Source organism: Vidua chalybeata, chromosome 8 (assembly GCF_026979565.1).
Source record: "Vidua chalybeata isolate OUT-0048 chromosome 8, bVidCha1 merged haplotype, whole genome shotgun sequence".
NCBI classification, from domain to species: domain Eukaryota; kingdom Metazoa; phylum Chordata; class Aves; order Passeriformes; family Viduidae; genus Vidua; species Vidua chalybeata.
The window spans coordinates 31893248-31920243 of record NC_071537.1 but is presented as its reverse complement, the minus strand read 5'-3'; the positions used below and the strand labels follow the sequence as shown (position 1 = coordinate 31920243).

The 26996-nt window shown below is 47.1% G+C and overlaps 1 protein-coding gene across 2 annotated transcripts in view; it reads left to right on the top strand.

Moving 5' to 3' along the window:
* The window catches only part of PRKG1 (protein kinase cGMP-dependent 1), a 373843-nt gene that overhangs the window by 245596 nt on the left and 101251 nt on the right, over positions 1–26996 (top strand). For both annotated transcript variants that reach the window (XM_053948822.1, XM_053948821.1), the window contains exon 5: positions 20932–20995. In XM_053948822.1, coding sequence (XP_053804797.1) covers positions 20932–20995 — 64 coding nt within the window. The remainder of the gene's footprint in view (positions 1–20931; positions 20996–26996) is intronic.

The following is a 26996-nucleotide window of genomic DNA, read 5'->3' as shown; positions in this document are numbered from 1 at the left end:
TTAAGCAGGATCAACATGATTTGGTAGTCCGGGTCTGTTCCTTAACCTTCTTTTTGAAGTTTCCCCTGACCCATTAAACTCCCCTTCCTCTGGCCTCCAGAGGTGTTTTGGGAGCCTTTGGACTGTGTGCAGCCATTTGATAATCACAGATATTTCAGAGCTTGTCCTCGTGCCTGACACTTCTCATAAAAAGCCATTTATTCCCCTACCCAGCCTGTTATCACCCAGACAATGCCTATTCTTGTGTCCATTTTCTTGCTCAGATAACAAAGAGACCCCTCCCAAAGCAGCTGACAGTCTCCTCAGAGGAAAAGGATTTCAGCAGGGCCAGGATTCTGCTTGGAAATATTTTGCTTTTTGATCAGGCCAAGTAAGGAACTCTTCATTCAGGGGCAGAAATGCAGCTGGAGGCTTCCAAACTCCGTTTCCTTTTGCCTGGCTTGTAACCACATCAGCTCCTGTGTGATAAGAGGATTATTGTCTCTATCATTAGGATTATTTTTCAAATGAGGGAGGAACCTGAGCGTTTCTTGACAGGTTAGAGGCTGAAGTTTAGCTTCTCTGTCATGTTTTTCCATTTCTTCTAAGAAGAAATGCCTGAATTTCCCTGCAGTGTCCTGGATTATTGCATCTTGTTAGCCACGAAGTCCATGGGAGGAGAAGTGCTCCTGTGGGAATGTTGGGTCTGCCAGGGTCAGAGATGCCTTTGGGTGGTGTTTGATTGGGTTTCTTCTCCTTGCAAAACTGTTCATTGTCTTGGGTTTATGATGGAAAACCAGCTGAGGTCTCTGGTATATTATTACAGAGAATTCCAAAGGAAACGGGGCTGAAATATGCTAAAATCCATGGAATGTTAGGGAGAGAAAGTCATGGAAAAAGGGCCTTTTTCTGCACAGCTGGTGGAAAAGTTTGAGCACAGCCTAATTACAAGAAGGATGTCTCAAGCTTCGTGTTTGAAAACTCTGTCTCTAAACTGCCTTTGGAGCCTAATGAAAACTGGAGTCTGCCTGCAAATCCACAATGCCAAGCAAAGCCTTCTAGAGGAGCGTTAATTTGGTGGAAAATGCAGCTTTGGGGCTGAATAAATCATTGACAGGCTGTTTCAGAATTGAACAATTTCGTCTCTCTGGGTGCTGGATTCCTCTGAGGATGAAGAGGCTCTGAGGAAGAGGACAGAACAGCGGGAGGGGCTGGTTTGGGGTCAGACAGGCTGGGGACACTGTTGCCTGCAGCACTAGTAAGCTGAGGATGGATGCATGGATGATTAAATGGGCTGGAATTTGGCAAGGTTGGCAGTCCTGGAGAGGGGTAATGAATGGCTTTGATGTTTAACTGGTGCCAGGGAAAAGCAGAGGGTGGTGGGGTTGATGTGAGGCAGATGCTCCACATCTCCTCTCACAGAGCTCAAGGCCACGCCTTGAGGGCTCTGTCCAGTTCTGGGTCCCCCAGCTCCCTCCTGGGGCTCCAGCCCCTTCCCCAGCTCTGTGTCCTTCCCTGGACATGCTCCAGCCCTTTGTCATGAGGAGCCCACAATTAAACTTCCAAGGGATGCGCTTGAGGACCTCACGGTGCTGACAGGGCTCACAGTGAATGTTTAATGTTTGATGAGTTTCTCAGCTGTCCCTTCTAGCTGAGAATTCCTGCCCATGATGACAGCATTCCCAAGATCTCCAAGCCTTAGGTTTGAGTAGAGGTAGAAAGCCTCAGATCCCAGCAGGAATTGCAGTGTCCATAAATACTCAGTAGGTAACTTGGAGTCCTCCTATTTTCATGAAGGATTCATTGAAGTTTCAATTTGCCGTGAAGGTCTTTAGGGTTTCCTAAATGGGTTTTTAGTACAAAGACCCAGCATTTTGCACATCCAGAGCTCCAGCCTTGTTGAGAACAGCCTCTGCCATGGCTGCTTTCTCCTGGCACCAATTCCCAGAGAGTTCAGTAACGTGGTGGTGGCTAAAGATACGCTTTGGCTTCTGTTAGAAAGGGGGATTTAGAAACACAGCTCTCAAATGAATTCCCTGGCCTGAAACACAAGTGGAAGTTCAATTGCCATGGCTGGGGAAGAGGGGAAAGCTCGGGATAACTGGAATTGTGCCCACAGAGTAATGGAGTGCTTGGGTGGTAGCAATTCTTTTAAGAAATAAGTGACCATGGGATAAAAGAAACTCACTGGCCATGGCCACCTTCCTGCCATGGGCTCAGTAAAAAATACCATGGCAAAAGCCAAGGCAAGGTGTTAGTCCTTCACGTGGTCTAATTGGTGGTAATTGGCTGGAAATCAGAAAGCTTCAGTGCAGATTTGATGCTGTCACTTAAATCCATTTAGTTTAGGAAGAGGTGGGGTTTTCTCCCTGCTGGAAAAGGCTGGGACATAATTTTTTAAAATTTTATCTTTTTTTTTTTTTATTATTTTATTATGACAAAGCATTGTGAAAAATGCACTACAATAAGAACAGAAATTTCATCAGGAGTCTGGTGAGCTGTCACATTAGTTAACTCTTAACAGACACAGAGCCCTTGAGATGTATGTTGGGTTGAGCATGGTGTGATCCTGGTGTGCTGACTGGATCCTCTGGGGAGGGAGACGTGGCCAAGCCTCTGTTTGTTCAGGAAAAATTAAAATAGCACAGGCTGGCTCTGCAGAGCTTTGAAATAAAGGGAATTATTACTTCCCCTGCAGAGAGCATGTAAAATGAATGAGTTTATCCAGACCCTTCTGACTGAGGGATTTTAATGTTTGTCAGTGATCTGGGTGGAACAGTTGCTGAGTGCAGCCAAAACACATCCTATGTACAAACAAAAAAAAAAAAATTCCCAAATCAAGAGGAAAAATAGGGACAATCTTTGGATCCACCTTGTTGCAGCACAGGACTCGGGAGCACATCTGCACTGTGAAGTTGTGAGAGTCTGAAGGCCAAGCTAAGTAAAGATCCGGGCACAATTCCAAATGAAAAGCTCATTAACTCCAGCTCTGTGTTGCCTTCACCTCTGGGATGTGCATGAGGACACCCTGGATGCTCCTTGGCAGGGAATTGGGAGCTAATTTTGGCCTTGACATTACAAAATGATGCTGCTGGAAATGAAGCCCCAGCTCAGGAGAAGCCTGTTGGGATGCAATGCGAGGTGTGAGGGAAATATTGTGGCAATATTTCCTTACATTCACGGGATAAGAGCCATGATTCATGAGGAAATGGGATAGTTCCTGTATTTAGGTTGTGTTTAGGTTGGATCTCTGCAGAACGTGCAGGCTGGAGGATGTATAAATGTGGGATTAATGCAGTGAGTTGGTGTCTGTACAATTTATATCCTGTGTGTTGCTGTCTTGGAATTATTTGTTTCACATGCCTGCAGTTTCGTGAGCTCATCAATGGCTAATCTGGCAGGCAAAGCAAGAAATTTGTCTTAAATGAGTACTTCAAATGATTCCTAAGGTGGTTTAGGGAGCTTTTCCTCTTTCTTTGCTCAGAGAAGGTTCTTTCCTGTTTCTTTCCTGGAGAAAACCTCTACAACCATCTGTAATTACTGGTGGAGCAAAGGGAGGGTGTCAGATCATTCCTTATTGTGTTGTTTCCCTCTCAGAGTTTAATTATCACTGCTTTTAGTTCTCTGCTCTCTCTTAATCTCACTGGGGTTATCTCTGTGTGGTGTCAGAGTTGCACCCAGGTGGATTTGAGCAGTGAGGATGTGGTGGATGTGTTTTTAGAGGATGATGGATGGTGGTGGCTCCTCCAGCTTGTTCTCCTCCCTTTCCAGCTGCTGGGGTGGCTTTTGTATCCCTTTGTGATTCACATCATTCCCAGTATTCCACCTGTCCTTGGATTTGGGACAAGGTAAGCAGTAAGTGAAGGTGATGGGGTTTATTCTTCTCCTTAAATAACGCAGGGCATGCAATTGGACTTGGATTTTAAGAGGTGAAAACTCCCCAGTTTACAGTTTGTTCTGGCACAGAGCAGCAGCCTTTACCAGGAAGAAACTCCATGGGGAATGTCATAAAGGTGGGATTTACATCTGTTTCATCCAAAAGCTGTCATTTCCACACCAAAACCAACCCATATTTAAATTAAAACTCATCAAGAGTTGCTCAGAAAAGCCAGGAATATTTGTTTCAATATTTGTTACAACAGAGTAGTGCAGTCTTGACCATTCCAAAACTGCTCTTGGGTGCTCCCACAGTTTGCCAGGTGGATTTGTTTGGAAGATAAATTGGGTAAATTCTTATTTCTGTGCTTGAAGATTAGAAATGATTCTGTATGTGCACATCTCCTATCATCTCTTCTGATTGAAGTTCACATCCTTTACCTGGTAATTGTTGTGTTTTGTCTCAGCAAAGCCCAGAAAAGGTGAGGCACAAAGCCTTCAATGTGATTACAGAGAGCTGTTAAATGTGCATCTCATTATGTGCAATGTCTGGAGGCCTGGCAGGCTGCCTTTCCCACACAAGCAGTGCTTTCCCCTCATGGAAATACAGAAATATTGATCTAAAGATAGGCAATAATTAGCACAAAAGAAGATGTTACAGGAAGTAGCCCCTGGCACCATTGGTAGGGGATCTTCTTCAGAAGTTGTTGTTGAGCATGAAATCACCGCTGAGTAAAATGAACTGATTTGATCACTAAATGCTCACAGATTATAAATTTGGTAAATTGATTATTTACTCTTTTGTGCCCCTAACTCTCAGTGGCTCTCGCTGTGTCATAGAAAATTCTCAATGATGGGAGCCACCGTGCCTGGGCAGGAGTTTGGTTCAGGAGCTGAGCAGGACAATGGAAAGGCTTTTAATCATTGGCATCTTCCCCTTTATTGAATGGGAAGAGTTAAATTTGTGTTGATTTGAGGAAAACAGAGAATGTGGCTCCTCTCTGGGAGCTTCCAACTGAACTCAAACTAGAAGGAAGCGCAGGAACCTTCACCGAAGTGGAGAGGAGTGCGGCTCTGCCCTTTTTCTATTGGTTTTGAGCAAAAAATTAGGGACTTGTGTCTGGGAGTTCAAAATCAAGTTCTTTTCTCACTTTTGAGCTACCCTGAGCCTGCTGAACAGGGTGGAATGGCTGGAATTCCTGGAAATGCTCAAGGCCAGGTTGTGTGGGGCTTGGAGCAGCCTGGGACAGTGGAAGATGTTCCTGCCCGTGGCAGGGGTGGCACTGGATGGGCTTTGAGGTCCTTCCCAACCCAAACCATTCCATGGATTTCTGATTCCATGACTAAGGCTGGATCCCAGGACTGTGGTAACCAAAGTCAGTCAATTCTGAGCAGGGAAGAGGAGGAATTTGTAATAGTCCCCTCCTATGAAAAATTAATCTGTGTGAGCAAAAGATGGATTTTAATTTCTGCATCTGGACTCAATTTGGAGACTCCTCCTGAGAATCTGGAGAGGAGTTAATGACTCACAGTGTGCTAATTACCTGTATAGTTACTTTGTGCTGAGCAGACAGAAAGTAAGAGTTGGGCAGAGTGCGATGAAAGTTCTATAGCCAAGACAAAAATGAAAGAGGAGGGGAAGAAGCGCTGTGGTACCACAGGTGTCAGTGGCAAGTCCAGAAAAAAGGTGGATTTGTATAAAATCATAGAATGCCAGGAAGAATTTAACTGGAAGGGCCTTAAAGCCCATCCAGTGCCACCCCTGCCATGGGCAGGGACACCTTCCACTGTCCCAGGCTGCTCCAAGCCTCAATGTCCAGCCTGGCCTTGGACACTTCCAGGGATCCAGGGGCAGCCACAGCTGCTCTGGGCACCCTGTGCCAGGGCCTGCCCACCCTCCTAGGGAACAATTCCTTCCCAATATCCCATCCATCCCTGCCCTCTGGCACTGGGAAGCCTTTAGAAGGTAAAAGACAAGGGCAGCAGCTGCCTTGGCTGGGTTTTCCAAGGACACCTGTGCATGGTGATGTCAGGGATGAGTTTCCAGGCCATAAATAAGTGTGGTAGTTCTGTCCTGAGTGGGAAGGAATTTAAAACACTCATAAATGCTCATCAGAAAAGGAGTCACATGGATAATGTGACTGCCTGGGTAGGTTCACCAACATGGAGTGATGCCTTTGGTTTGTTTTTTTTTTTTCAGGGAGTTAATTCTGCTTTCGCACAGGAGCCACAGTGTTGTTAATACTGGTACAAATCCCATTTTTGAAGCAAGCTTTAGTCATGCTACTAATGGAAGCATTTTCTATTCAGCATCTTTAAAAGTTCTCTAAATGGTGCCATTTGTGCTCTGATATTTTAATGTTTTTATGTCTTGGCAGAGACTGGTCTGATTTTCCTGCACCGAGTCCATTTGCACATCATAATGATCACTTTATGCATTTGTCCTCTCCTTGCATGGGATGAATTTTTAATGTGCAGGCAGAGGGTGACATTTTTATTGCTTTTATGGGCATTAGGAATGCATTTTAAATTCAATTATGCACTGTCTCTGGAAATACCACACAAGTGACTTGCCAATAAATACATCTCATGGATTACTGGAAACTAACAGGGACAGTAATCACTGGAGTGACTTCACTGTGCCAATTTTTGTCACTCCAAAAAATACAGGTTAATGCATATTAGGAGGAATAATTCAAGCTTCATATAGACACTGAGAAACCAGCATAATTTTTTCTGGAAGGAGATGAAAAGAGTTTCTGCAGCTCAATGGAGACAAACTCACTGGGTGCCCCAGCAGCTCGATATGCAATTAGAAATCAGTGTTTTAAAGGGTAGGGGAAGTCAGAAAAGGGCATTCCATGCACTGAACACGAGCTCAAAGAACTCACAGGATTTGTGCTGTGGAATTGAGCTGGAGATGAAGACAAATCAGGCTTAGGCTGAAGTGTTCTCAGAGGCAAGGTAAAAAATCCTTAAGTTGTTAATAATTGAGCAAATTCCAGCTGACCTGCCGTGAATGACTGTTCTGTTAAGCTGCTGACAAGGAAGGGGAGCAGAACCAGCTGGCCAGAGCACACCAGGAATCAATCAGAATCTGGTTTAACAAGAAAATCCAAACCACTGGAAAACTGGGAAGATAAAATTCAAAGCAAATTGGGATCTGTGGGTGCAGGCACACACATCCGTAGGCATGGGATTTGTAATGCTTTGTGGGGACATAAAGGGTGGTATTGAAAATAAAACAATATCACTTGAAAGAAGTAATTATAGTGTAAGTCCTTATCCAGAGGAGCTAAATGCAGGAGGAATCAGCATTATTTTGTTCCAGGGACACGGAGTGGTTCATGTTTGCAGGGATCATCTGCTCCAAACCCTCCTTTAACACAGCTGAGCTTGAGCTGATCCCATCACCCCAGAGGAATCTGGAGGGAGAGATGCCCTGTCCAACACAGCCTCTACTCCTCTGCAGCTGTAGGATGGGAGAAGTCAGCAGCTCCTGGATCCTCTGAGGAAACCAGGATTGCAATCTGGATTTTTCTGTTCAGGCTAATGGGATTCACCCTTTCGAACAACACCAGGAATCCAGGACCTTCTGTTCCCCTGTGTTCTAGTTTCCAGGTTAAACTGATGTTTCAGTAAATCCCAATCCTTCACAAAGTGTTCCCAGCACTGTCTCTGTGAAGTTCTAGGTCTAAGGGACAGTGTCCCTGAGCCTCTGACCTCCACTGCAGCCCCCACTGATTTTGGATTGGAGAAAGGTAAAAGCACCTCTTGATAATAAAATATCCAGCCTTGTGTCCTTGGCTCCCTCATGGACAGAGCTCTGTCCTACATGGTGCTGTTCCAATCCTTTCCTTATTGCTGGAAATGGGGCAATGAGACAACAAACTCAGTTTATGGGATTTCTAAATCCACTGGGCTTTGCCTTCCTTCACCTGTAGATGACCTTTGCCACCTGATCTTCCTCCCATGTGGGTAATAATCACTCTGAATTCATGTTAAGTGACAAATGTGTTATTCCAATGACACTTAATGGGATTTTGGGGGGGTGTTATTTGGAACAGCCTGGCTGCTGTGTTTTAAATCAATCCTTGTGTGCCCACCCTGGTGCTGCTGCCCTGATCTCCGTGCCTGGTCCACAACTGAGCTGTTGAGCACGTGTGGGCCATTAAAGGGAATTTCATTAGACATTAATCACCCCAGAGGAGTAAACTGAGTCATCTGCAAACATGTGGAATGATCATCAATAAATCAGGAATGACAGGGAACTAGGAATGGATTTATGGAAGTGCTTTCAACACCTGTTGCTGGCTCCTTTTAACAGTATTTTGATATCTGTCAATGAGTCAGATTTTAATCTGAAGTGTTTCCTTCTAAACACATTGAATGGTGGTTTTAATCAAGATGAAATGTGGCCTGGCATAAATCAACGTACAGAAAATAAAATCTGCAAGACAGTCATAATCGCATCATGATGACCTTCTTTCAATGAAAAAATGAAATAAAGTAAAGCTGACTGGCATAAATTATATTTTAAAATCAGTTTTGATGGGGTGGTGGAGTCACTGTTGGATGAGGATGGGCTCTGGGAATAGCCAGGCTCTTGGATGCTGCTCTGGGAAAAGAGGCAGGGCAGGATATCCTGGATTACATGGCTCAGGGCAAAAACTCAGCACCAAAACTGGGTTCATTCCTTTTGGATCCATCTTCCCTGTCCTTTCCCCTTCCCTGATCTCCTCATGGGCTAATGTGCGGTCAGGTGTCCCTTCTGTTTGCTTCATGTCTGCCACGGAAACCCTGGAATTCTGTCCTGCCTTTTATTCTTTGTCCAAATATCAACAAGGGAGCCCACAGATATTCCCAACCACTCCAGTTCCAGGATTGTCTTCATCACTTTTGGAACAGGACAAGAGGAAAAGGTTTGGAGGTTCAACCACAGGCCTAGGGAATGATGGAGCAGGGTGCCGGTGGAATTCCCTTCCTGGGATAACCCCATCATGTGCTGACCTTTTGTCAGCTGTTGAACAGCAATTAGTTAAACAAATTGGTGGAATTTAGTGGAGCTTTCATGTTGCAGTAGAGAAAATAATGGAAAAGAGAAAATGCTGGAGAGAGCAAAATGAAACATCTGTTGGGATTCAAGCAGGGATGGATGGATGGATGGATGGATGGATGGATGGATGGATGGAATGTGTGTTGGATCCAAAGGAAATGTCCCCAGGAATAATTTCTCTCTAATGGCAGGACAGGGGCTGTTCCATGGATCAAGTGATCCATGGCTGGTCAGTTTCACTGGTGACCACTGACCAGAAGGTTCCTCCCCTTTTCCAAACTGTTTTGAACCTGGAATGTTGCACTTTCCCCTCATGGATCATCCGAACCAGAGTTGATCCAGTTGGAAGCTTGGGTGTCCTGCTCCCAACAGGACTGGGGTGAGCCTGGGTGTAGGATCAAGAATTGAGGCTTGGATTTGGGATCATCATCCCCAGATGGGCTGTGTTGGGACTGGGATGAACCTGGGTGTAGGATCAAGAATTGAACGTTGAATTTGGGATCACCAACCCCAGATGAGCTGTGCTGGGAGAAGAAGCTGGGACTGGGATGAGCCTGGATGTAGGATCAAGAACTGAGGGTTAGATGGGCTGAAACAAAGCCAGGACTAGGATCAGCCTGGAGATAGCATCAAGAATCAAAGGATTTGATTTGGGATCACTGACCCCATATGAGCTGTGCTGGGAGAAGAAGCCGGGATTGGGATGAGCCTGGATGTAGGATCAAGAATTGAGGGTTGGATTTGGGATCACCAGCCTGAGAGAAGAAGCTGAGAGGGTTTGACAGCAGCAGAACAGAATTGTATGGAATTACTGCAATTGGCTTCCAAACACAGAGGTTTTTTTTTGTTTATTTTGCGTTTTTTATTGCCCATTATGCTGCTCGCCTGTCTCTAATATTCCCAAGATTATGTTTTCATAAACAATTGTATTTTCGTGCCGTGCGTGGAATCTGTCAGGCTTTATTTGATTATTTCTCCAATACAGCCCAGGCCCCTTGAAAATCCTCGACCTTTAATTCATTTTCAGCTGTGGAGGCTTTGCTGTGCATAGGAAATTTTGGTCTCCAAGATGTAAAGGAAGAATCACAAGCATTATAAAGTCTGGGATTAAATCATCCTTCTCCTTTCTTTAATTCAATGAAGGACTCAGGCTTATCCTGGCGAAAGGAATGTCCCATCTATGGCTTTAGAGGTACTTTAAAGGTATTTGTGATTATGTGCATGTAATAAATCACAAGGAAGGGGCTTTTGCCCATTAATGGCTTGGGATCACAGAGCTGGGCTGGTTTGGATGTCCTGGGGGCCTTGCACATCACTGCTTGTTTGTGGGAAGGTCTCAAATGAATCTGAGGTGGATTTTCATGGGGCCAATCCCAGGATTTCATCCCAGCGTGGTTGTGCTGGGTTCTCACCATGAAAGGAACAAATTCTTTGGATTTTGGTACCATGTTTTGTGGCTTATTTCTCTGGAGGTAGTCTTTTCTCATTGGTGAGCTCAGAAGTGATCCTCTGGTGATCACTCAGAAGGGATTTTCTTTGGAGCTGTCCCTCCATAAATCATCTCAGGTGTATCAGCCAGAGTGAGAAGCTCAAGATTGCTCCCAAAACCTGTGTCTGGGACTTGGTGATGCTGCCAACCACGGGGTCACCCCTGCTAGCTCCCAACCTAGGAATGTGTTGGGCAGGACATCCATGTTTTTAAATTCTTCTCACAGTAACTAACAACAAAAAAGGTAGATATTTAAGTGTTTTAATGCTTTGTGAATTCTGGAGATTCACTCAACACCTGTGTAAGGGAGCAATTAAAAAAAAATTAAATATTACACAGGATCCCAGGGTGGCTGAGGCTGAGGGAGCTCAGTGGGCACTGGTGGCACCTCCCTGCTCCAGCAGGGCCATCCCAGAGCACAGGGCACAGCATTGTGTGCACACAGCTCTGCCCCAGCCCCAGGGAGGAGAGCCCCCAGGCTCTGTGCACAATGTGCTCAGGGCTGGGCACTGCCCAGGGAAGAAGTTGTGCCTCCTGTGCAGGGGGAATTGCTGGGCTCAGGCCCTGCCCGTGGCTCTGGTGCCATTGCTGGGCCCCGGAGCAGAGCCTGGGCCCTGCTCTGCCCCTCCCTGCACACAGGGACAGCCAGGCCTGAGGGCCCCTCTCAGCTGGGGCTCCTCTCCAGGCTGAGCAGCCCCAGCTCCCTCAGCCTTTCCTGGGCACCCAGATGCTCCAGGCCCTTGCTCAGCTCCAGCAGCCTCCGCTGGCCCCACTCCAGGAGCTCCATGTCCCTTTCAGGTCCCTTTGCTTTGCCCAGGAGAATGTGAAAAGCTGGTGATTCAGAGGATGTTAAAAACATTTACAGCTTACCTTTCTTTTGTGTACATGTAATTCTGAAGGCAGAAAATGGTGATGATCTCTGTGATATGTTCATTTAATGGGGGCGGTTAAAAGGAGGACGCAGAGTTCTGGCAGCAAACAGGGCTGTGCTTGCAGAGGGTGTCAGTGGCTCCATGAAAAAGAGATGATTATGATGCTGTCAAGTGCAGCAGAGATCTCTTAGACACAAAACTCCTGCCTTCATTTGGTCTTGGGTATGATGTAAATACCCAATTTGGAGGAAAGAGAGACAACAGACCATGCATGCAAATGCCACTCGTCCCTTATTTACACTCACTGCAATTTTGACACATTGACCAGTGTTAAGGATCTGTTTTGAGGCACACTATGAGAATCAGTCCCAAAAATATTTTGTTTTCTATCTTGTTTGAGGTATGGTCTTTGTTGGACTTCATTCTGGCGCTCCAGGGTTGCAAGGCCAGGCTGGACAGGGCTTAGAGCAGCCTGGGACAGTGGAAGGTGTCCTGCCCATGGCAGGGGGTGGCACTGGATGGGATTTAAGGTCCCTCCCAACCCGAGCCATCCTGGGATTCTGTGGTTCAATCAAGAAGCAGAAAATTGCCTCGGTGCACCCACTCTGCATCTGTCCATAGGTTGAAGGGGGAGGTTTCATTTCCCATGAAACATCCTAGACAAAGGGGAAAAAGCAGGAGAGAAACTCCTTGACAGCAAACTGTTTTGAAGAGGTAATTACAGTGCAAGCCAAAGACAATTTAATTTCAGCTGTATTGCAAATGCAGGATCATAAAAATCAGTATTCAGGGCTATGAGGCTTTGCATGACAGCTTTTATCTTTAATCACCAGTGTATTTATATCAAACACAGTGTGGCCAGACGGACCAGGGCAGTGATTGTTCCTCTGGGCTGGCCCTGCTGAGGGACCTCCAGGGCTGTGTCCAGTTCTGGGTCCCCAGTCCAGGCAGGACATGGAGGAGCTGGAGCGTGGCCAGGGCAGGGAACGGAGCTGGGGAAGAGGCTGGAGCCCCAGGAGCAGCTGAGGGAGCTGGGAAGGGGCTCAGCCTGGAGAAAAGGAGGCTCAGGGGGGACCTTGTGGCTCTGCACAACCCCTGCCAGGAGGGGACAGCCAGGGGGGGTCGGGCTCTGCTGCCAGGGAACAGGGACAGGCCAAGGGGAAATGGCCTCAAGCTGTGCCAGGGGAGGCTCAGCTTGGACAGCAGCAGGAATTTCTGCATGCAAAGGGTGCTCAGGCCTTGGCAGGGGCTGCCCAGGGAGCTTTGGAGTGCCCATCCCTGGAGGTGTCCCAGGAAGGGCTGGAGGTGGCACTCAGTGCTCTGGGCTGGGGACAAGGTGGGCACTGGGCACAGCTGGGACTCCATGGGCTGGAAGGCATTTTCCAGCCTCTGTGACCCTGGGGTTCTGTGATACAACAGTGTTGGAAAAGCTGAGTGAGTTGGAAGGTGGAAAAGTTCTGCTTTGGTATGGCAGGTAGAATTTGATTTGCAAATATGAAGAAATGCCACCTGCTAGATCCAAAATCATTCTATCCCATCCTCCAAGGATTCCAGCAGGAGCAGGTTTCCTCTGGGAGGTGGCTCAGGAGCAGCAGAGTGAACCCTGTGCCTTAAGATGAGCAACCAGATCTGTGCCTGCCCAAACTTCACTGAGGTTTCCAGAGTGGCTGCTGCTTCTGCTGAGCCTTGGTAGCTCTCAGAGAGCAATTGTCCTTTTCAAGATGAATCATCCTGGGTGAATTCATGTGCAATGGGAGGAAGGGGTTCACATACCTGCTAATTAATCTTCCTCCCTCTCATTCTGACATCGACAATGGAATTTTTCTTTTAAATCAGTCCCATCTCCCCAGTGACTGCCACAGGGGTTGCAGTAGGAGGGCTCTGTGTGATAATGAATCCCTGTCAGGGAGAGGCAGGGATTGAGAGAGCAAGGCAAAACACTTCTCCAGAGTTCCTGCTCTGCCTATTGAACACAAACAGAGCCTGGGCTGAAAGAGGGTCCCTGGAACTGTTCAAAAACCACACAGATGTGGTGGGTAGGGATGGCTTAATAATGGACATGCCAGAGTTGGACTCTGCTCTTGGAGGCCTTTCCAGCCTTTCTGCTCCTTGTGAGATCATTCAGGTTCCCCTCAGGGACACTGAGAGTCCTGGTCTCATAATGCCAGCAGATCCCTTGGTGTCCTTTTGATGTAAATTAAGGGCCAGGAGACCAGCTCCTTTGAAAAGGCCTTTATGAGGTGATCAGCTCTGGGTGGGGGCCCGAGGGGTCGCGCACACCGTCGCTGCTCCCTTCGGCGACGCAGAGGAGGAGGTGGTCAGTTGTGCTTCACAGCAGAACTGGGGCTTCCGTCCTCGAGGGCGTGCCTAGGAAAACGATCAGTGGCTCGTAGACTAGGGTCCTCATCTCGGTCTGGCTTCTTTCAGGTGGTGGTGACCTCCAGAACTCGATTGATGGCATGGGAGGACTCTTCCCACTAGGTCTAGTTGCTTGGTTCCTCGAATTTCCACGTTATTTTGGTGTTTTTAGGCCCTTCTTGTGGATTCTGTTCTGCTTTACCTCATTTGCATACTGCCGAGGCTGTTTCTGGCCGCCATTTTGGGAGCAGTGAAGGCAATGCCCGAGGGACTGAATGAGGGTAACAATAAAGGGATTTAACAAGGGGTAACAGGGGGTATTATGCAACCCTAGTGGACATGGGGAAGCATATAACAACCAGGGGGGTATTACAACAAGGGTACAGTTAGAAGGGACATGGGGAGACATATAGAAGCAGCAAACAGGGGGGTGTATTACAACCAGGGCACAACTGGAATGAACAGGGAGAGACATCCACAGTGGGAGACATAACAAGGGGGGTACAATTGGAATGAACATGGGGGCACAACAAATATGTAACTTTTACTGAATTCATTCATAACACTTTCAGCACAAGAGGGAAAAAATGCAATTCTTGGCTATTGCTTTGCTTCACTATTTGCTAATCAGGGGTAAGATCAGTTCTGCTTCTCTTCCCTTTTCCTGTGTGTAGTAGGGCTTAGGATATAACCAGATCCCTGGAAACAAATGTCCCACAAGCTCCTTTCAGGATTTTATTTCCCTGATAAGGGCTGTTGTATTAAAATACAAGTCCTCCGGGCTTCACCCGGGTGCCCAGCCTGTCCGGGGGAAAACCCTCAGAGGACTGGTCCGCGGGGAGGATGTGGCGGGACCCGGATAGCTCCACCGTAAGGACGAGAGGGCTCCGAAGTGGCTTTATTCCTAGAGGCTTTATTTCAGGAGCGTCGCAGGAACAGGAGGGTGAAACGAGGGGCACGAACTCTCCAGAAGGGAGAGAACTCCGGAAGCCCCGAGGGAAGGCGGGGCTGGGTATTAAGGGCAAAGGAGTAGGAGTGGTTAGGGTACAAAACAGCCAATGGCAACGGGTAAAGGGGGGAGACAGAGTGGGGTGACATACAGAGAACTAATCGGGGTACAGAGGAGGAGTGGTATTCTAACAGGGGCCAATGGGGGTAACAGAATAACTGAACTTTCTGGAACTGGGGAGTATGCTAAACATTGATGGACAGCTCTTCTGGGGTGGAGAGCAGCAGTTGATTGGCAACCTTTTCTAGACTGTTGCTGCCTCCCAAGGGAGAGCAGGAACCCCTCCCACAGGCTGTGTAATGAGTGGCAGAGCATTCAAACTGTGGCTGTTCCATTTTCACCCTCTCCAAAATGAGTAATTGTGAATTGCTTACTGCCTGTGTGGCTATAGCACAGCAGACAAATCATCTGCAGCACCTGCACAGCAAATCTCTTCTCTCTTCCTGAGACTTCTGCTCCATGAGGTGCTTCCAAGGCCAACCCAAAGTGAAATTAATGGGAGTGTGAGTGGCTGTCACCCTCTCTGTCCCTTCCTCCTGGATCTCTGATACTCTTTGAGCTGTATCCTGTTCTAGGCCCTCACAGCCAGAGAGTCCTGGAGGGGCTGGAGCATGTCCAGGGAAGAGAATAGAGCTGGGGAAGGGTTCAGCTTGGACAGCAGCAGGAATTTCTGCATGGAAAGGGTGCTCAGGCCTTGGCAGGGGCTGCCCAGGGAGCTTTGGAGTGCCCATCCCTGGAGGTGTCCCAGGAAGGGCTGGAGGTGGCACTCAGTGCTCTGGGCTGGGGACAAGGTGGGCACTGGGCACAGCTGGCACTCCATGGGTTGGGAGGGCTTTTCCAGCCTCATTGATTCCATGAATCCAAGCAAAAACCAGCCTTGACTTAGCAATGACCTGTGTGACTGAAGAAGGATTGAGGTTTTTGGAGAAATAGATACACCTTCTTTAAATTAATATCTGCCACTTCACTTGTGGGTACCATGAATGAAAATAACCATCAGCCGATCCTCCAAATAATATTTATTAATCTGACATAAAAGTTGAATTAGCTTTTGATGCAGCAGTTTGCAACACAAAAGAAATGTATCTGGGAGGGTGGGCAGGCCCTGGCACAGGTGCCCAGAGAAGCTGTGGCTGCCCCTGGATCCCTGGCAGTGCCCAAGGCCAGGTTGGACTTTGGGGCTTGGAGCAGCCTGGGACAGTGGAAGGTGTCCCTGCCCATGGCAGGGGTGGAATGGGATGGGCTTTAAGGTCCCTTCCAACCCCAAACACTCTGATTTTATGAAGTGATGCCATGATCCTGATGGAGCCAGCATTCCCTCCCTGACACAACTGGGAGCCCAGTGGGAGGCTGCCGGTACAGCTTCAGTTGTCCAAAGCAGCATCTTTTGGTGATATCCCAAATCAAGGATCAGCTGGTGCTGATCAAATGTAGCCTCAGTTCTTCTGGAGCTGAAACAGAGCTGTAGGAGCATCCCAAGTGTGCTAAAGAAGGACATTTGCATTTTCCAGCCTTCATTCCAGTTGGGTGCCAAAAAAAAAAGTTTCAGGGAACTCAGACAGCCTTAATTTCCTTTTACTGGAATGTTGGAGTCTGGAGCTCTGCTTACTCAAGGCACAGAGCAGTGATAACAACTGCAATTGTGATGGTGCCAAGCAGCAATAGAAGAGAGAGGTTTTGTTCCAGGCTTAACCCAGGAGAAACATCTGCCACCGACCTGGATGAGCACCCTCACTGAACACCCTTCAGAAGTTTGGGAGTGCATCTTGAAAGGGATTTAGCAAGTGAATGGTTGTTTTTGTATCCTGGAGGCAGAGCAGAGCCAGGAGCCCTGCAGGTTGTAGTGTGTGTCAGAAGATAAATGTCCTGTTGGAGCTGGCAGCACCGCCACCGAGCGCGACCGAGGCTGCAAACAACACCTTGGGCCACAGCCAGCACTGCTTGGAAGCCCTTGCTGCTTCCTCCAGGAGCCATCCCATGGGATGGGTCACAGCCATGAGTCCAGGATGGATCACAAGCATGAATCCAAGCGTGGTTAATGGGGATGTTGCTTCTACCTGGAAGTTGAAAGCAGCTTGGTGACTGCATCCCCAGGGATGGAGCCACGACCTTTCCCACCTCCTTCGGGTTGGGCATATCCCTGCTCCTCCATGGGGACAGGGAGTCAATCCAGGGATGTTTTAGCACAGCTGCTTCCCCTGAGTTTGGCAGCTGGTGCTGGGCACGTTGAGCTCTCTGGGAAAATGTGTCACGTTTGGAGCCAGGCGGAATTGCTCCAGACAGGGAGCGATTCCCCACGGGAAATTCTCCTGGGTCCAGGAACTGCCATCCCTGCACAACATTCCATGGCTGAGCAGTGGGGAATGCAGCCAGAAAAATGTCACATCTCCTCCTTCCCCTGCTCAATGTCCAGGGTGTAGGGGTGGGGTGGCTGGAGAAGGTTCCTCACCCCATTCCCCGCGATGGCAGTCGTGCTGTCCTGATAAAATGCTGTTTGTGGATGGATTAAAATCATCCAGTTTATTGCATTTTCTGTTAAAACTCAAATCTTGGAGCTAGGGGTCTGCTTTGCCTCCTTGTTTGCTGCCTCTGTAGGATGGCCTGGATCCTCCTGAGGATCCCGGGCTGTACTTTTGCCAGGGGATTCTATCAAATAGACATAAATAATTTTCTATCCATACTTTTTAACACCCATATCACCTTCAAGAGCTTAGAGGATCCAAGGGGCTGCAGGTGAGCAGGAGGTCAGTTGTGAATAGCTCTATTCCATCCCCAGCTGGATTCCATAGCCTCATCCAGGGAGGAATTCAGGGCAGGTGGAGAAATTACTCCTCATTAAGTGGAATAAGAAGCAGCTGGAGAAAGTCCCTTATAAGGACTGGATAAGCAGAGTAGAAGGAGCTCTATGGTGCTGGGAGAGGTTGGTGAGTTGTCTGTGTTTCTTCTATAATTGAATTCCAATCATTAAACTGGAAAAAACTTCCAAGATCATCAACTCCAGCTCTTCCTAGGCAAAGTGAGAGATGGCTTTGGAACAAGAGGAACAAGTGAAGTCTTTCACTTGTGCTGCAGGTAGGGAGAAAAGTCACGAGTTTCAAACTTTGCTGAAGCCTTTCAGTGTTGCATACCTGAGTATCTCTTTTGCTAGCTGTAGCACTGTTACTGTCTGGAGTGGGTGTTCAAAAATCTTCATTATTGATGGGATTTAAGGAGCAGTGGGAGGAGAACTTGTTGGAGAAAGCCTGGGTTTGTTTGACCCTGCTTTGTTGGGCAGAACAGTTGTTCCTTGAACAGCTGGTGCAGTGTTTGCTGTGATTTCTTCCACCCTAAATACATCCCAGCTCAAGGGCTGAATGTTTGCCCTTCTATAGTCCCAGCCTTTTTCACACAGTTGTAGAAAGGGAAATACAATTTTCCTGCCTCTTGCTGTGGTGATCAAAGATTCCCTGGGAGATTTTCTGCTCCCATTTGCCTCCCTCCCGTGTGTTTTCCCACTTGGAGCAATTTGCAGCTTAGCTGTGATGCTCAAGGCTCTCCCTGGAGAGCTGAGGCTCCATTTGCCTTTCAGGGCAAGTACCCACCTGGAAATAATAATGGAAATGCTCCCTTTATACACAAGTCATTCAATAATCCAGGCAGTTCTTGGAGGGAATCAAGACTGTTTTATGAATCCATTTAATATTGTCCTGTGGGGAACACAGGGGAATTTTTATTGACCTGGAGAATCAAATCTTGCTCTCTTCTTACCAAAGAAACTCAAATATTTGGCTGTTTTGTCACTTCTGGCTGTTGAGGGGAATTCTGGCCTGCCATAAACCCGCCTAAATCTGGGATATTCATGGTGTAATTCCATTATGTGTTTGTCAACAAATTGCTTTTCCCATTATTTGCTCTATTGCAGAGTTGAAGTTTTAGGCTTTTCTCATGGCAGGAGTTGGAACTTAGGGCTGATTTCCCTGTTTTTTTATGGATTTGATCTATAATAGATGTGTTTCACTACCTTTCCTTGGATTTCACAGGCATAATTATCCATAAAAAAATATCCTGTGGTGAGTTCCCCCCCCAATTTGGGAGTTTAAGGGTGCAAAAATCTGACCACTTGACCACACTAGAATCTGACTTGTCCAAGGCTGTTATCTTCTCCTATAAGTTCATTTCTCATTTGGGAATGCTGGAAATGATGTAATGAACTTTCATTTTATGCTTAGGCCTGGCTGTCACAGAATTCCTGTCCAGTTGTTTGCTTGCTCCTGTTACAATGTGGGCCCATGTGCTCCAGTAGTAAAAATTTCTTCCTAAGGGAAAAAAAGCTGTTGTTGAGAGCATGAAAGGTGGTAGTTTCTGCATTTATCAGCCCAGATTTGTCTTGCTATTGTTAAATAGATTCAACTGAAACTACTGGGTTTTTTTTTAAATGAAAAAGAAGGGTAAATGACCAGAGAATAATTTAGGCTGGAAAAGACATTAAGGATCAAGTCCAGCTGTTCCCTCAGCACTGCTGAGCCCCACACTGACCCATATCCCCAAGTTCCATGGCTCTTAAACCCTTCCAGGGATGCTGCTTCCACCTGGGCAGCTCCTGCCAAGGCCTGAGCACCCTTTCCATGCAGAAATTCCTGCTGCTGTCCAAGCTGAGCCTCCCCTGGCACAGCTTGAGGCCGTTTCCCCTTGGCCTGTCCCTGTTCCCTGGCAGCAGAGCCCGACCCCCTCTGGCTGTCCCCTCCTGGCAGGAGTTGTGCAGAGCCACAAGGTCCCCCCTGAGCCTCCTTTTCTCCTTAAATCCCACCCAGTGCCACCCCTGCCATGGGCAGGGACACCTTCCACTATCCCAGTTTACTCCAAACCCTGTCCAAGCTGGCCTTGGGCACTTCCAGGGATCCAGAGGCAGCCACAACTTCTCCTGTGTATTTTGGGTTAAATTTTTGTTGTGTCTGTGTGTTTCTTTCAGCATCACCTGGGACTATTGATGGTTCTCAGGTTTTTATGGACAAGAGATGATGAGAAACCAGAGTACTGCACATCACAGACTGGTTGAGGAGGGGAGAGACATCTAGAGGTCCTCTAGTCCAGGTTGCCATGGACTGTGTCCTGATGGCTTTTGGGTCTCTCCAAGGAGGACAATTCCACAGCCTCCCTGGGTGGGGCTGTAAGGCAGTGGAGATACAGCTGCAAAGTCAGGATATTCCCTGGAGCTTTGGAGACCCAAACTTGTGTCCCCCATCCTGCTCCAGACTGATTTAGGTGCAGTTCTGTGACCTTGGCTCAGGGGGCTCTTTATGGCTGCATTGTCTTCTCATCACAGCCTGGCCTGGGCAGCCTTTGCTGAGGGAATTACTGCCAAACAAGTGACAAAGTCACCTTTTTGGCTGAAGAAAAGCCACAAATTTGGCTGTGAAACAGCCAGGGAAATGTTCAGAAACTTCCTAGGGCTTGGATGGGGGCTCAGTGCTGCAGAGCTCTGTGCTCTGTCCTCCCAGGTGTAATTTCACTCTTCTATCTGGGGCTGCTTGGAGCTGATCTTCCCTTCCCCCTTTTTGGGCTGCATTTTATTTCTGGGGGCTGAAGTAGATCTGGAAGGAATATGACTGAGCAGGTTTGTGGCACACAGGAATTCCAGTGCATCCTGAATGGATCCTGCTGCAGTAAGGTAGAAAAATCATAAAGAAAGGCTTGCTCCTAAAATCAGTGGCTGGCCTTGTCAGGCTAGCCCTTTGCAAGTTCCCACATGAAAGCAATCCTGGTGTGAGCAGTTTAACATAACAATCTATTCCTAGGAAAAAAACCAAATTGCACCTGTATAAACTGATTTTGCACCGTTTAGATAGATAAATGAAAACTAGCTCTCACAACCAACTTTTCCTGCACATACTCACGGGGGGTTTGAGTGACCAATCAATACAGAGTAACAACTTGTTAATAACCATTAAAGTAATTGGCAAGAAAGCTACTGACCAACTGGAGTCACACATGAGGTCTGTAAAACTGTATAAAAAGGATTTATGTGAATAAAGATGGGTCTTTTTTGACCATGAAGAAAATGGAGTCCACGTGATTTATTCCTATAGATCCCTAGCTGATTGCCAGCTTTAGGGGTGGCTCTCCAGAGGTTTATCCCAGTGGTCTCCCATCATCACCAAATCCATCCTGGCTGCTAGAAAAGAAGCAGCTTTCCATGATATCTTTTTCCTGTTCATCCCCAGAGCATGAAGGAAGAATACAGAGGAGAGGAAAGCAGCTGGATCTGTGCCCTGTGTAAAGGGATCCATTAATGGAGGTTTCTTTTGTATTGCAGCGTTCCCACATTCCAGAGCCTTCCCGAGGAGATCCTCAGTAAGCTTGCAGATGTCCTGGAAGAGGTAAGTGGTTGGAATATTGGAATTTTATGAGCTCAGAACCTTCTGCTGGCAATATCTAGCCTCTTCTTTTCCCCAAAGAGCAGCTCCCCAGTTTGGCAGCCATCGAGGCCATGAGAGGAGTTGTGGGGAAAATGAATCCAGTTTTGAATAGGGTTTATATATATATTTAATTGGGGATTTATCCAGTTGGGGAGTGAATCAGTCATTTCCTGTGGTGTCCAGAAGGAAATGAGCTTCTCCAGCCTGTGGGTGGGTGGTGGGGAGGAGGAGAATGGGAAAATGTGGTCTCATGTCAGATTTGATGGCACACTTATTTTGGAGGGTATTTTAAAGGTGTTGTGGAAAAGGTGCTCTGGGAAGAGTTGCAGCAGTGTTGAGATGTTGGGGTGGAGTTGGGTTTTGCCTGCCTGGCTTTAACTGGGGTCTTGTTAGGGCCAGGCTTTTCATAAGTCTATTTAAAACAACAAAGAAATCACCCATAAAACACCAGCCAAAAAAATCCTCTGAAAAAAACACAAAAAACCCCACAACCCTTAAAAATGCAAAAAACCCCTAACCTGCACCATACCAAAAAAACCCCAAACCCCCCCAACCTTGCCCTATAAGCAGATGTAAAATATTTGGGTCATATCACAGTTTAATCCCAATATTCAGGCTCCCTTCTGGGCCTGAGGAATTCAATATCCCAGAAAGTCATTAATAAACCCTTCCAAAAGGTGATTTAAGTGCAGGGAATGAATGTGTGCCAGTAATTTATTTCATTCCTGTTGGCTTTTCTTCATCCATGCCTCTCCATCACGGAAGATGTTCCCGTGGATTTGGAGGAAAAGTGCTGCTGACTTTGGAGTTCATTTGAATTCTTTTTTTTCCCTGAGCTTTGCTCGGGTGTTGTTCCTTCTCTGCCTTTTTATTTAGTGCCCAGATAAATTCTGTGGCTCCAACAAATCAGCTGTTTGTCACCCTGAATAATTGCATATTCACAGATAAGCCTTATTCCCTTTACTGCCAGGGAATGCTCTGATTTAGGGAAAAAAAAGGATATTAATTCCCACTGCTGTAAATTCCATCTGCCTATCTCAAAACCCCACTCCCAACCAGAATTTGCTTGGATCATATCACCAGCATTATTCTCCTCCTTAACTCTTGATAAGGAGCTTAAAGTCCATAAAACTTTTCCAGAAACACTTAAAGTTTCATGGCAGGGGGAAAAAAAATCTTAATAAATATCAGTGAAGAAATGAGGCAAGAAAGCAGCATTTATGGGGAATAAATCTGGATTTTTTTGGGTGGATGCTTGCAGTTTTCTGTTTGGAATGAGTGATATTTTCTCTGGGTTTGTATTGGATTGAATAGGCTGTGTTTTGCATAAATTAAAAATAATACACAGATGTGAGAGTGATTTTTTTTTTAGATATGAACTCCCACCTGGCTACAGCCCCCTTTCCATAGGTTACACCTGTGAAGTATTGGAACAGCCCTGTGGATCATGGAATTTTTAATATTACATGGAAAAATGTGTCTGGTGACTCACACAGGGATTATCGGCGTAGGACCAACATTGCCAATAATTTCAGTCTTTATGGATAATTTCATTTAGCAAATGGAATTAAAATCCTGAAGGGAGTAGGATGGGGAGTCTGTTCCTGGCACGGCTGAGGAGTGGCATGAGCTTTTGGTGGGCATGGGCAGTGCTCAGAGATCTGGGCTGGCATTTCCTCCTCTCCTTCTTTTCCACCCTTCATTTTCATTTGGGGTTCTGTGGCACAAAATAAGAATTTCTTTCCTATCCTTAAGTTGCTTCAAATTCTGGCAGTTTTTTCCTTCTTTAAGGTTATTCCCTGTGCTATTCAAATGTAAAACTTGTAGGATTTCCACCTCAAATCAGGTGTTCAGGTACTGATAGATGTAATGAAGGTTCTTTGACCTCTTCTCATCTGAAGCCACTTCCAGGTACTCATGATCTTGTAATTTTCCATTTGATCTCACATTCTTCATTGTGCCTACCGCTGATTCTTGTAAATTTTGTTCTCCATCTCCAAATTCCTACTCCTATTTCAAAGAAGGATCCTGTTTGCCTGGATATCAGGGATGGAGTTGCTACCTGCCTGAAATCTGTCCCAGCTCCACTGAATTGGGGTTTTCGGGGAAGGGGAAAGAGGCAGGAATTCTGAGAGCCAGGGGCAGCTGCAGTAACTAATCCCAGACTGGTTTGGGTTGGAAGGGACACTAAGGTTCATCCCATTCCACCCCCTGCCATGGGCAGGGACACCTTCCACTGTCCCGGGCTCCAAGCTCCATCCAGCCTGGCCTTGGGCACTGCCAGGGATCCAGGGGCAGCCACAGCTGCTCTGGGCACCCTGTGCCAGGGCCTGCCCACCCTCCCAGGGAACAATTCCTTCCCAATATCCCATCCATCCCTGCCCTCTGGCAGTGGAAGCCATTCCCTGTGTCCTGTCCCTCCATCCCTTGTCCCCAGTCCCTCTCCTGCTCTCCTGGAGCCCCTTTAGGCCCTGGAAGGACTCTGAGCTCTCCCTGGAGCCTTCTCTTCTTCAGGTGAGCACTCCCAGCCTGGCTCCAGAGGAGCTCCAGCCCTGGAGCAGCTCTGTGGCCTCCCTGGATTCACTCCAGCAGCTCCACGTGCTGTTGGTGCCCCAGACAGAATTTCAAGTTCTGTGGCTGCAGATGCACAGGAGGAGATTGAATTAAGGTCTCGTTGGCATTTTCAACACAGACCTCTTCATCTGCATTTCCTAATCCTGTTCCTTGGCTGTTTGGGATTTGGCCTGGTAATCCATGGGAGATGTTGTGTGCTGGAGCGACAGAGGTGCTTTGATTTGCTTACAAAACCCTGCAAATCAGTTTGTTGTGCAGATAATGTCATGTCTAAACCACGTCCCGTGGATTTGTCTCCTTCCTTGTGCATCCAGAACTCAAGCCAGCTTTGACATTTGTGTGTGTGTGTATATCTTTATGGATTATTGCTGGATGTATAGAAATTTAAAGTGCTCCAGGCCAGGCTGGATGGGGCTTGGAGCAGCCTGGGATAGTGGAAGGTGTCCCTGCCCATGGCAGGGGTGGACTTTAAAGTCCCTTCCAACCCAAACCATTCCATGATTCTCTGACAGTACTTTATAACACGTTGAAATATATAATATTTATCATAGTTGCAGCGTAAATAGATATTTAAATATACATCTGGCTAATTGCCCTAAATCCAGCTGTAGAGCACTTGATTAACTCAGCCTGGGTTAACAGGAGAGCAGGCACAGCTTGGCAGTGCTGGGAATGCCATTCCCACATCTCCCAGTGTGCCTTTTGGGAATTCTTTCACTGGAAGCATTAATATTCAGATTTTTAATTTATTTGGATGTCTACTGAGATCCAAGTGCCAGTGATGTGTTTAGTCCAGCCCCAGGTAACCTGGCCCGGGCTCCCAGTGAGTCCCTGGGCAAACAGCAGAGCCAGACTGAGGGGAGAGGCAGAGAAATGTGCTGAACCCCACAGGCAGAGACTGCCAGGGATGGAAACTCTTCCTGCCATGCTGGGTGCTGAAATCTGGGATCCCAGCTCCTGTCTGCAGCCACTTGAGCAGCTCAGTTTGTGTGCTGGGAGTCCCTTGCCAGCCTTTGTCTTGGTCCTTCCTTTCACTTTAATTCCAATGAAAGACTGAATGTCAAAAGGCACAAATGTTAAAAAAATAAAGCACAACCCAAAATTCTTCCTGGTTGCTTGTGGAGCTCCTGTTGTGGCTCCTGGTGGAGAGTGGGATCTTGGAGGAGATCTCATGGCTTAATTCAGCTTTCAGAGCTGTCCTGGCCTTCCCAAGCATCCTTCCTGCTCCATGCTGCCCAATTAGTATGGATCAGAGGCCTTGGGATGCCTCTGGTTAATTAACAGAGGCTGAACACAGTTCTGCCTTTGTGGGATTGTGTGGCAACAGTGAATAGAAGAGGGAAATGTGCAAAATTAATTAGCTTTCCATAGAATCCGTGATTTTTAGGCTTGTTTAGGAGTGAGGATGGCTCTTGGATAAAGGGAATCAGGTGCCTGGTCTTTCCTGCAGGCTCTGCCATCACCAAGGCAGGTATTGATGCAATACAGAGCCAGAAATCAGATTTGAGGGAGAATTCAAAATAAGCAGGGAAGAGTAAAAGGTTTTGGGTAAGAAAAAAAATGTTGATTTTTTTTTTTTTTTTTTTTTTTTCTCTGTCAAAGGAAGCACTCTGGAGCATGTTCACTGGAGGAGCTGTGGGACAGGGTAATGCTGCCTGTGGGGCCATCAAATCAGCTTCAGTCACGACTGACTCCATCACAAATGGACAAAATTTTGACTCAAGTTTTGCTTCCATTAATTTTCCAAATGGTGCTCATGAGAACACAGCTTTGAGTTTGCAGGTGCACCAGGAAGTAAAAGCTTTCTGGGGAAAAAAAGGATCAGAAAATAAAATGCAGCTGGAGAAACTGGAGTGCAGGAATACAATGGAGTCAGTGGCAGGAGCAGCTCTAGCTTTGGATTGGGATAAAATATTTTGTTTGGAGTTAAGTTTTCCTTTTGATTTTCCTTAATGTGGGCATGAACCACATGAAGGGAATTAAAAAGAATCTGATTGTGCTAGCACAGGAAAGGAGTTCGGTATTCCCTGGTCTCTGTGGATTCTTGTCAGGAATGTGGTTATCCTTGTGTGTGTTAATTGCTCATCCTCTGCTCTCCTGCAGTGATAGAAATGGGGCAGGATTTGGGGTTTTTCTTCCCCAGTTATGCAAAACTTACTGTTAAAAGGCGATGTCAGTGGAGAAAACCTTTGGGACTCTGATTACTTCCTAATGTCCCAGTATCCCATCTATCCCTGCCCTCTGGCACTCTGAAGCCATCCACTGTGTCCTGTCCCTGCATCCCTTGTCCCCAGTCCCTCTCCAGCTCTCCTGTTGGCCCCTTTAGGATCTGGAAGGGGCTCTGAGCTCTCCTTGGAGCTTTCTTCTCCCCAGGTGAGCACCCCCAGCTCTCCCAGCCTGGCTCCAACCCTTGGAGCAGCTCCATGGCCTCCTCTGGATTCACTCCAGCAGCTCCACATCCCAGATCAGACACTCCATTGCAGGTGGGGTAGAAAATCTGTTGCCATTTCTTCCCATTTGATTTAACATCAAATCCCTCATTTTTTTCCCCAGTAAAATCCTTGTGCTGAACACAGAGGAAGGCATTTCCTGGAGTTCCATGCTCTTGGCACATGTGGGAACTTCAGGTCTTCTGGTGGGACCTGCTGGGTGTTTGTGTCAGGTGCAAGGAGCAGCTTTTGGCCTCTGCCAAATGCACTTTTCAGGCAGGGAAGGGTGTTCTCTTTTTAACTGTGATTTATGAAATGAATATAGAAACTTCTCAAGAAGCACCTTTTGTTCAGGCTGAAAATCCTGGTGCTATCAGAGAGATCTTTTTCCAGAAGCCTTCCACAGAAAGCTGGATTCTTCTGGAGATAGGGGAAGTTTAGTAGCATCTCATTTATTGTCAGAAGTCCCCCTGCCCTTGTCTCTGGGCTCCTTTGCTAAACCCCAAGCAGAGGAGCTGGGTTGTTGGTTTTCTTTCAAGTGTATGTTGTAAAATCCATTGGAATTAGGCCAGAGCATCCCAGCTAGGGAATTGCATCTCCTCCACCTGTCCAAAGCACCGGGATGCATGGAAATCTCCATAAGAATCCCAAGGATGCTCAAAAGGATGAGAGTTGTAAGATTTTCTCAGCTGTCAGAGAAGAAATTATTCCCTGGGGGGGTGGGCAGACCCTGGCACAGGGTGCCCAGAGCAGCTGTGCCTGCCCTGGATCCCTGGCAGTGTCCAAGGCCAGGCTGGACACTGGGGCTTGGAGCAGCCTGGGACACAGTGGAAGGTGTCCCTGACATGGCAGGGGTGGAATGGGATGATCCTTAATCTCCCTTCCAACCCAAACCATGCTTCCTCCAAGAGAGTTCTGTAGTTCCTTGTTTTCCAGCTGCCTTTCCAGCACTTTTCCAG